Genomic DNA, 12,062 nt, shown 5'->3' on the forward strand with positions numbered 1-12,062 from the left:
CTCTAGCATGCCAAAAAATTTTGACATGTATTGTTGGACCACCCTAATGCGCAATTGTCAAGCAGTTTAGTTTTGATTATTTTTTCCATAAAAATACAATGTTTTTTAAACAAATTATAAAATAGAATATTAAGTGATTATATCAATCCCCAGATTGATATTTTACTTTTGGACTAGGAAAAAGGTTTTACAAAAGGAAAATTTCATCAAAGTTAGGAAAAGTCATAAAAGTAAACAATTACCTAATGCTTTAATGTTTTAAAAAAAGTTCTAATCTTTTTAGCAGTGTAAATTTATGTTTGAAAGCAACTCGCAAAGAAAAGGGAGAATCTATACTTATGTTTTATGGCTCCCAAGAAACTCCCTTAGCACGTGAAATGATTCTGCTTACCTGTAAAAAAAATTAACGAGTGTCCCTCAATCGATTGTTGGGCAGAAAAAGCTCCTGAACAATGGGAGGATCATAATGTCGGCGCCTTAAAATAGGCAACCGAGGATGTAATGCACTCTGAAGTTGAACTGTTTGCCTGCGTGAAGGGGCAATTATTACAATCATTATCTTATAAATTCACAAATTAGTTCAGCTTTCAAACAAGTTGTGGAATCTTCAATAAAAAAATTGTCATTCCGAAAAAATTTCTACCAAATGAATTTTTAAAGCAAAGATATGTATTTTCAAAGCGGGTTAAATTTGAAAACAAAAAAGATTCTTCAGTTAATAAAGAAAAAAAATCCACAATGTTGAATCTTCAAACCGAAAATATACGTGTTCAAGGAATTAGTTAAATTGACAGTTTGAAAAAATAATTTTTACTCTTGAAAATGAATTTTCAATAAAGTAGTTGAAATATCAACCTAAAAATACAAGTTCTCAACGAAAAATGTAATAGTTGATATTAAAAATAAAAAAGAACTTATAATCAGTAATTATGAATGATTTTTTAAGTTTATCATTTAGAAATTAAAAAGATTTTCTTTTAAAATCAAAAACACTGTTGAATTCAACCAAAAAAAATTTTAAATGCCTAAATTATAATTTTGAACCAAACAGTTGTATTTTGAATAACAAAAACTTATCTTCTGCAAAAGAAAAAAAGAATTTTTAACCAAACACATCAATTTTCAAACAAACAGTTAAATTTGCAACTAAATAGTAAGATTTTCAAATAAAGATATTAATTTTCTAACAAAAAAGTTGTGTACTGGAATTTTCTGCTGAAAAAAGACAAATTGTCTACCAAAAATCGAATGTTTGAATTTTTAGTTCAAAAATTAATTTTCGACAAGGTTATGAATTTCCAACGAAACAGATGACCATTTAACCCGATTTAATAAAAATGATTATTTTTCTATCAAATATATGATTTTTCAACAAAATGCATCAATTTTCAACTTAAAAGGATACATTTTCCGTCAAGAACGTAATAATTAAATTTCCAATTAAAAATATTAACTTTCTACGTCAAAAAAAATCAAGAAAATAGTGAATTGTTCAACCAAAGAAGTGAATTTTCAACTAAAAAAGATACATTTTTAATAAAAAATGGGATATTTACATTTTTAGTTGAAAAATTAATTTAAAAAAAAAAACGAATTTTCATACAAAATACTTCAAATTTAAACCAAAAAGATGCATTTACAAGTAAAATAATGAATCTTTAACTAGAGTAGATCAATCTTTAGTTCCAAGATTAATTTTAGGCAACAACAAAAACATTTTCAACTCAAGAGCTAAATTTTCAACCAAAGAGATGAATTTTCAACTAAAATTATAAATCTTCAACCAACAAAAAATTTTGTTAAAGAAAATTGTTAAATTTTCAAGCAAAATAGACGCATTCCAAGCTAAAATAATAAATCTTTAACTAGAATAGTTAAATCTACACTAAAAATTAATTTTAAAAAAATCAACAAAATAGTTAATTTCTCAACAAAAAATGTAATAGTTGATATTTCAACCAAAAGAGATTTTATTTTTAAACGAAAAAAAAAACCAGTTTGATTTGACCATTAAAGACGAATTTTTAAGCAACGTGTTGTATTTACAACTAAAAAAGTTTTAAAAAATGGAACAGTTAAATTTTCAGTTGAAAAAATTTATTTTTAAAACGAAGGAACGAATTTTCAACAAATTAGTTGAACTTTCTACCAAGTGAATGAATTTTCCTCCAAAAAATTAAAATTTTCAACAAAATGCATGAATTTTAAAACAAATGCGTTGTTAAATTTGTGAATAAAAAAATAAAAATTGTCAATCATAAATGGAATGGCTAATATTTCCGTTTTTAAAATCAATTTTCAACAAAATAAAAAAGCAACATATTTTCCTCGGCATTTTCAGAGAAATAGTTGACTTTTTAACCAACAGGATTAATTTTCTATAAAAAAGACGAATTTTCTACAAAGCACGTCAATTTTCAACCAAATAGTTGAATTTAAAACAGAAAATAAATAAATTGTCTACCAAACATGAAAGTTAAATTTTCTGTTATAAAAGTAAAATTTTAAACAACAAAAAAAACGAATTAATAAAACAAATACATCAGTTTTTCACCAAAGAAATAAATTTTGAACTGAAAAAAATTCATTTTGAACTAAAAAAATGAATATTCAACAAATTAGTTCAACATTTGACCAAATAGTTGAATTTTACCAAATTGTTGAATTTTCTAGAATTATCGTTTATCCCCCCCCCCCCACCTCATCTTAAATACTTTGCGTATTTTACGTATGGCACTTTATTAAAAAATTTATTTTGAATTTTTATCATTTAATTTATTTCGCTTTTGTTCATGTACTACTTTATTTGGGTACTTACATTTTTTACTTACATTACCCAGACGGAAATATTATATATAGTTTATATACAGTGGGAAGTTTTATATAGAATATTCATTTATTTTATACATTCTTTGTACAAAACAAATGAATATTATATATAAAACTTCACACTATATATAAACTATATATAATTTTTCCACCTGGGTAATTGTATGAAAAAAGTTCATCGACATAAGATAGAAAGGAAATATGTGAGAGGCATTACGCTATAAATTAAAATAATCTTTTCGTCATGTTTGAGGGCGTGCAATGTTTGGCACGAATCGATGAGTAATCTTGACATATTCCATTTACTCAATACTTATTAGCGTTGAGTAAACTTTTTTTTTTATCATTCGCCTTTTCCCTGACTACATTTTTTTCATTTAAGGTATGAAGAATCAAGGTTTCGATTTTATTGCTTTATAATTATTTTTTAATTTATTATATTACTGTTTCAACAATTAGAAAAGGTTTAAACTATAAATTCATTTTTAAATTGTAAAGTCTCCAAGTTGGAAAACATTCAAAATTCAATTTTTAAATCTGGAAATTTAAAAGTCTCCCATTTTAAAAATGATTAGTAATATTTCAAGCTTGGATATTTTAAAATTTGGCTTTTTTATTTGAATAACCTTTTTTAAAGTAGATATTCTTCAACCTTGAAAAATATTTTAGAATTGTGAATCCTAAAACAAAAAGGATTTTGGGTTTTAAAGAAAACAGTTACAATTTTTATTTTTTAATAAGAAAAATCATTTTAGATCAAATTGCTGAATTTGTAACAAAAAAAAAAAGATTTTTCAGTAAAAAAAATAAAAAGTTTTAGGCAAGTTATAATTGGAAAAGAAAAAAATTTTGAATTCAAAATGAAAATTTAGAATAACTATTTATTTGTTAAGTTTCTTTGTTTATTTGCTTTTTAGGTTACGCAAATATAATTTTCCTCAGTTTCTGACGAAAATTTGAAAAGAATTGTATTATCAACAAAACAAACAAAAAAACGATTCCTCAGTCAAGAAAAAAGTTAGGCAAATTATACTTTGAAATTAAATATAATTTTTATACAAAATAAAAATATAGAATTACTATTTATTTTATTTTTTTAAATTTGTTTAAAGTTTAAATAAATATAATTTTCCTAGGTTTTCTCGAGAAAATTCAAAAAGATTTTCGAAGATTTCAGACATGTCGAAAAAGTATCTAGTTTAAATGTTATTTAGGTCTTTTTGACGATTGGAATAAATTAATAATAAATTATTAAATAGAAGTTTTAAAACTCCCAAATATATTTTTAATTGATTCGAATTATTATTAAAATTGTCTTAAAATCTTCCGCAGTTTTTCCTGTTATTTTATTAATATTTTGTAATGTTTTAATACTTTTTTGAATATTCTCTTGAAATTAATTTTTCAACATAAAGAATCATGTTAAATATGGAATTGGTCAAAAAGTTTCAATTTTTTAAATTAAAATGTTCAAAAAATATATATTTTGTTAAAAATTTAAAAATTGCAAATTTATTTATTTAACTAAACCAAAAAGGTGACTTTATACAATAAAATATGAATTTTCAATCCAAAAGGACAAATTTCCAACAAACCAATTTAATTTTCGGCCAATAACATTATTTTCGCGGAAATAGTTAAATTTTCAACAAAATAATTAAATTTTCATCAAAGTAGTCAAATTTTCAACAAAAAGGATTAATGTTTTAACTTAAAATTATTTCTTGAAAAAAATTTTTTTAATTTTTAAAAAGAATGTTTGAACCAAACACACGAATTTTCAACAAAGTTTTTTCAGTCAAGAAATAAAAATAAGTTCATGCAAATTTTTGAACTTTCTAGCTAAAATACTATTTTTGTTTTAAAACAACTGAATTTTTATTTTTTAATCTAAAAATGTAAATTTAAAAAAAAAGTTTTTAATCAAAAACATCAATTTTCGTCTAAAATTATGAATCTCCAATTATTGGAATAGTCAAATTTTTAGTTAAAAGCATTATTTTTGAAATAAGAATAATTAATTTTCAAGAAAAGAGATTAATTTTCAATTACAATGAAGAAACTTCAACTAAATTTTTTTTTCATAAAGTGTTTCAACCTTCAAACAAGCAGATCAATTTTCAACAAAAAAGATGAATTTTCAACAAGATAGTTTAAATCTCAACCAAAGAAGATTATATGTCAACCAAACAGTTGTATTTTTATCCCAAAAACGTGAACTTTCTACTGAAACCGATGCATTCTTAAACTAAAAAGACGACTAAAAAAAAAAGATTTTTCAACCAAGAAAGATTTCAGTTGAATTTTCAAACAAGAAATATGACTTAATAACAAAAATTTTGAAGTTTCAGCCAAATAATACAATTTTTAACTAAAAATATAATTATCAGAAGGATGCAACTGAAAAAAGAAAAAAAATAGAAATCTTAATCTTGTAACATGTTTAATACAAAATCTTTGATAAACTGAATAAAAGAATTTCAAATAAAAAAAAAATTAATTCATTATCGTCGAGAGTTATTTAAAGTGCCCGTTATGATTATGTATAAATGACCTGAATATTATACACAAATTTCCAAACCTTCTATTTTTCCCTGAGCCACCCTGTAAATAATATACTTTATTATAGTTACTTCAATCAAATTATGTAAGCAGGAAAATAAAATTATTTAAAAATATTAATTAGTTTGTCAATAGCTTGCAAATTGAAGTCCTTTTACATTTGATGCAGGAGGAGGAGGAGGAGGAGGAGGTGGATGGTGGAGGAGGGGTGGTGTTAAAAAGGGATTACAATTTTTTAAATTTCACAATCGGAAGACTTTCAGTGGCAAAACTTGTATGAATTTCAGTATTAAAATCAAAGGGGTTTTCATTTTTTAGGCTTTCTTAAATTTTGAGGCGAGGGAGGAGGAGGAGAAGGAGGAGGAGCAAGTGGAGGAGAAGGATTGGTGGTGTTAAAAAGGGATTACAATTTTTTTAAGTTCACAATCGGAAGACTTTCAATGGCAAAACTTGTATGAATTTCAGTATTAAAATGAAAGGGGTTTTCATCTTTTAGGCTTTCTTAAGTTTTGAGCAGAGGGAGGAGGAGGAAGAGGAGGAGGACTGAAAAACTTTCTTACTTCAAAGAGGAATTTAACATATTTTAAATTTTACAATTAGAAGACTTTCAAAATCAAGGATAATTTTTGAAATGATATTGTAAAATTTCTTCAAAATTCCAATTAATTTTATTCCGAAATTTCGAACGTTTAATGACATGTACTAAATTTAAAAAATGTGGGTCATTATAAGATCCCTAATTATAAATTTTCGACTTTACCTTGTTCTAGCATCTGGAAAAGAACTTTCAAACAATATTTCAACCCGGAATTGCATTATCTAACGGTACCGGAAAGTTCGTGGGTGCCAAGTGGTACGAATTGTTTGTCGTCTCATCCCATTAGCGGGAGTTCAGTAATTTAAAAGCAAAGTCTCAACTAAGAAGTGAAAACTGAGAAGCCGCAAGTTTAATCTACTTTGGATCTTAAAGTCAAGAAGTGTATTTGTACTGGCAATTTGCATACAAGTTTGGGTCGAAATTAACAAATTCTGGAATCCGGAAGATAATTTCATTTAATACCAAAATAAAAGGTTTTTTAAATAGCTGTATTTTTAATTTTTTTTTTGCGTCTCATAAATTTTTTTCTGGTATATTTATATACTCAAAAGCCCATATATGCTTAGAAAAGTGTTTAAACCACAAGTTATAAAGATAATTTAATTCAATACCGAAATTAAAAAAAATCGCTGTATTTCCCATTTTCATTCCTGGATCTTAGTAATTTTTTTCTAGCCCATTTTTGTCATTGGAAAGTTTTCAAGCAATCGAAAAAATCTCATATTTATACAGGAGTTACAATTTTTTTTTAAATAAAGGCTACTTTAATAGGAATTATCTCTTAGACTGATTAAATTATGAAAAAAATTTGAAAGACTTTTTTGATCTCCAGGTTTGTAAAAACATTTGAATCTTAAGAAAATTTAAAAACTCTAGAAAGAAGACGTTTTTACCAACATTTTTTAACAAATATTGGATTTTAAAAATTGCCTTTCAAATTTAAAATCCTTGTTGATATGAACGTTGTCCATTTTTTTTATCATTAACTGTAAACATTGCAAATAAAGAAAGTCATCTAATAGTTCGATTTGTTTAAAACCTTTATGCATCGGAAGCTTTTCAAAATTAAAAGTCATCTAATTTGAAAGCCGTTCAGACTTGAAATCCACCTAAATATTATATTTTTGGTTCAAAATTCATCTTTGTGGTTCTAAATTCTACTGTTTCGTTGAAACTTCAACTACTTTTCGGTTTAAAAATTAATCTTGTTTGTTAGAAATTTTATCTTTTTTGTTTATGATTGAGCTATTTTGTATTTTTATATTATTATTTTATCCTTCGTTTTAATTCTATTTTTTGTCGAGAATTAGTGTTTTTTTTATTGAAAATTGAACTTCTCGGTTGAAACTTCTTCTCTCCTGGTAGAAAACTCAGATTTTTGGATTAAAAATTAAATTCTCATCTACAAATGTCGTCTTTTCCAATTAAAAATTTAACTCTGATCGCAAATTCAACTTATTTAAGTTAATTTTAATCTTTTTCGTTTAAAAGTTCCACAATTTCATTTAATATGTTTTTTGCCTGTTGAAAATTGAACTTTTTTAAAATTTAAACTCAATTATTTTAATCTAATTTCACTATTTGTTTGAAAATATATCAACTTTGTTACCAAATAGCTTTTTTAGTTGAAAATTTATTTTCTTAACTTTTTCCTGAAACTTAATCGCTTTCAGTTGAAGATTCAACTAGTTGGCTTAAACCAAAAATAAAAATCTTTGCTTAAACTACAACAATTTTGTTGAAAATTCGCCTTTTTAGGTTGATATTTCTATTATCTTCTGTAAAATATCATAAAAAATTTTTTGGATGGAATATAAACTGTTAATTACTTTCTTGAAAATTCGCGATTTTTTAAGTTAAAAAACAATTTTCTTAACTTAAAATGTTACTAATCTATTTTTGACTGAATTTTGATCGAGTTGGTTACAAAATTCAACTGTTTTGTTTAAAATTCGCCTTTTCAGGTTGATAATTAGATTTGTTTCTTTAAAAATTCAACTATCTGGTTTACAATTTCATTTCTAACTGAAAAGTTTTTCCTGGTTAAAATTATACTTTTTAGTAAAAAATTCGTCTTTTTCGTTGAATTGCACTCTTTTTGATTAAAAATAAAAATGTTTTCTGTTGATATATCAAATATTAGATTTTTTGTTGAGAATTGATCTTTTTGGTTAAATTCAAGCGTTTTTCATTCAAAATTATTATCTTTTTTTGGTTGAAAAATCAATTATTATATTTTTCGTCGAGAAATAATTTTTTTTATTGAAAAATTAACTAATTGTTTAAACATTCGTATTTTTGACAGATAATTCATTATCTGGCTAAAAATGTCGTCTTTTGACCTTTCATTCCAACTATTTGTTTGAATATTTTTTATTATTTGGTTGAAATTTCATTTTTTCATATAAATGTTGAAAATTCAACTATTTTCTTGAAAATTTATGTATTTTATTTTAAAATTGTCTTTTTGGTTGGAAAAGTAATCTTTTTTGTTAAACATGCATTTTTTTGGATGAGCAATAAAATGTTTCGTGAACAATTCTTCTTTTTCGTTGAAGGTTAAAAGTTCGTGTATTTTAAAGTAATTATTTAAAAAGAAAATTTATCTATACTATTTTTAGTTAATAATTCATCTGTCTTGGTTTAAAATCCACTTTTTCATTTAAAATTCAAATGTCTTATACAACTTACGTCTTTTTGGTTGAAAATTAATCCTTTTTAGTTTAAAAAAAAAGTTGGTTTAAAGTTGAATTCTTTTGTAAGAAGTGTATTTTTTGGTAGAAGATTCATAATTTTTTATTTGAAAATTCAACCTTTTGGTGTTGACTTAACTTTTATCCTGGAAATTGTACTGTGAAATAGAAACTTTATCTAGTAGAAAAATACACTTTTTGATGAAAAATAATATTTCCTGCTTGAAAATTAATTTTTTTTTTTAATTAAAAAATTAACTTTATGGCTGAAAATTCATCTTTATTGGTAGACAATTAATCTTTTTTGTTTGAAATTTCAACTATTTTGTTCAAAAATCATTTAATTTCCCCCCTTTTTAGAGCATTTTGTTTGTTAAATCTATTGAAATATAATGTTCGTATGTTTTGAGTTTCTATTATTTAAGCGTTTAGGAAAGTTGAAATAAAAAAATAAGTAATTAATCGATTAATTAAATTTTTTTAATTCCCCTCTGTTCTCTTCGCAGCAAGTGATTGCTTTCGAATAATATTTTTTAATTGGGTTTTCAAGAAACAATACTGTTTACAACCTTTTTGGGATTTAAGGAAACCTCGCTGCAGTGGATAACCATTAATTAATTAATTAATTCAAATAGGTTTAAAAACATGTAAAATTCCTACAATAATTTATTTGGCCCCATTTAGCTAAATCATTCATTAGAAAAGAAACGCAGAGTTTTGAAATGTAATAAACTCATCAAAAATTAGGAATAATTGGAGGAAGCATTATAATTAATGACTTATTACAGAGTTAGAAAATTAAAATCAGTAACCAGTTTCATTGAAAATCAATCAATTTTCTTCTTTTCCTGTAAAACCCTTACACATATAAATATAAATAATTACAATATAAAAGACAGGAAAAATGATTCATTTGTTGTATTCAATTGCTGAAAATTTGAAAACTTTATTGAGTGTTGTCAATAATAACTATTGTAAATAATAACTCATAATTAGCCAAATTTATTCTTTTTTCTCGGCATCTGCAGCAGCTTTTTGAGCCTTGACACATTCGCGAATTTTTTTAGTAATTTCCGAAGCATTTTCAATAACTAGATTTACTCCCTTTGCAGATGAGCAAACTCCCATTTCCGTAAAGAAATTTGAAACTTTCAGACTGAGTTTTTGAATATCGGCTATGAAGCTAGGAACCTTTCTGCTTATAGCCCACGTACCTTTTGCTGCGGCCTGGAAAATAAATCACAGTACAATTTTTATTAAAGATTTAATTAAGACTAGAATTAATTTATTATTAAAAAGGATAGCATTCATTCCTGCAGATAATATTGTATTTAGATTATACTGATTATATTTATCCTAAACATAATATTTTCTACGCAGAATATATTCTACACTGAATTAAATAATACTATATTTTTTTCTATACAAAATATTTTCTTTATACAAAATTAAACGCAATAAATAAAATACTTTTTACAGATATATTATCTGTAGGGAGCGGATTGGAACCACTGCGAAGTTAGTAAACGAATGCAGCTCGACTCTCACACATGCGACGTTTCGCTGCATGTGAGAGCCGAGCTTCATTCATCAGCTAACTTCACAGTACTTCTTATTCGCTGATTCTCAACCAAAAATAGATTAGTAGATTCTCAACTAAGAATAATTGGATTTTAAACCAAAGGTATGAATTTTTAACTGATATCATGAATCTTGAACTTGAATAATTACATTTTCGGTTTAAAAAAATTAATTTTCAATATTTATTCAAAGCTGAAAATTAATTTTTTAAAAGATTTTTGATATATACAAACAAAGAATAATACTTTTAGACCAAAAGTTTGTATTTACAACCAAATAACTGAACTTTTAAGTGAAAGAGAAGAATTTTAAGAAAATAATTGAGTTTTCAACCAAATAATTAAATCTTGAATCCAAAAGACGATTTTTTTAGAAGACAGTTCGACTTTCAATCGAAAAGAAGTAATGCTTTTCAAAAAAGATAAATTAAAAAAGAAACTGTTGAATTTTTGACAAAAAAAAGATGGATTTTTAACAAAATATTTAAATTTTCAACAAAATAATTAATTTTTCAACAAGAGAAATTGGAAAAGGGTATGGACTATTTATTCAGAATTTTGGGACGTAGATTCACGAGACACTTTGTTTCAACAAAATAATTGTATTTTCAACCTAGAAAGATGAATTTTTAATCCAAATTTCAAATAAATAGTTAAATGTTCAATTTAAAAAATTATTTAAGAAAACGAATTTGCATCAACATATTAAATTTTATAACCAAACAAATAAATTTTCAATATAAAAATAAATTTTAAGCAAATTTATATTTTTAATATAAAACAGTTAAATTCAAGAAAAACAGACGAATTTATTAAAAAAAGAGTTGAATTTTTAACCAAGAAAGATTTTTCAGCAAAAGAGAAGAAATGTCAATTCACTTTTTAATCCAAAAAGATGAATTTTCTACTAAAAAATTCAACTTTCAAATCAAAAATAATATTTTCAACAAAAAAAGTCATTTGAAAAAAAAATATTCAGTAAGAACTATCAATTTTGAAGAAAATAGTTACATTTTAGCCAATGAAATGAATTTTAGTAAAGTAGTGGAATTTTCATTAAAAAAAAAGATAGATTTTCAACAAAACATGTAATATTCTAGAAATTTTTAAAAGAAAGACTTGCCTTTTAACCAGATAATATAATTTGCAACCAACTAGTTTAATTTATAACAAAATAGTAGAATTTTTAACTAAACGAGATGAATTCTGAAACAAAAATATCCTAGAAGACTTTGAAATTAAAAAAATGTAATTTCGGTATGAAATCTGGTTCTATATTGCCTGTGGTGATTAATTTGTGTTAAATCTGTTTTGTGTGGGAAAAGTTTTACAACTAGTATTTTTGTATAGAATATTTCTGTGTTGAATATCTTTACCCGGAATATTTTCCATGTAGCACAAAAAATATTTAAATAAACGGAATAAATATCTTATTGCATGTAGCATCTACTTTGTGTACAAAATATTCGATTTACGAATTTTAATATTTCGTGTAGAATAAATTCTGTGTAAAAAATGTTTTGTGTAGTATAAACATAATCAGTATACGAGGGTAGTTCAATAAGTCCTTAGAATGACCAACAGATGGCGCGCGAATCGCTCCAAATCATCTGTTTTCAGTCAGAACCACTCCCGACTAGATATATGGTGCAGTCACAGTCCACATCTTCTGAGTTTAAGTGTTTTTATAACCAATTGAAAAAAAATTGTTCGTTAAGAGAAATGGAAAAAAACGAGTTCAGAGCGGTAATCAAACATTTTCATTTAAAGGGTTTAACTCCATATGAGATAAAAAATGAA

General features: G+C 24.8%; 2 protein-coding genes across 2 annotated transcripts in view; one reads left to right on the forward strand and one right to left on the reverse strand.

Moving 5' to 3' along the window:
* LOC117172639 (protein numb) overlaps nt 1-12,062 on the forward strand; it is a 192,280-nt gene that overhangs the window by 80,907 nt on the left and 99,311 nt on the right. The gene's annotated exons all lie outside the window — the stretch shown is intronic.
* LOC117176821 overlaps nt 9,685-12,062 on the reverse strand; it is a 5,691-nt gene continuing 3,313 nt past the window's right edge. Inside the window, exon 3 of the mRNA XM_033367148.1 lies at nt 9,685-9,909. Coding sequence (XP_033223039.1) covers nt 9,685-9,909 — 225 coding nt within the window. The remainder of the gene's footprint in view (nt 9,910-12,062) is intronic.

Source organism: Belonocnema kinseyi, chromosome 1, assembly GCF_010883055.1.
Source record: "Belonocnema kinseyi isolate 2016_QV_RU_SX_M_011 chromosome 1, B_treatae_v1, whole genome shotgun sequence".
Taxonomy (NCBI): Eukaryota; Metazoa; Arthropoda; class Insecta; order Hymenoptera; family Cynipidae; genus Belonocnema; species Belonocnema kinseyi.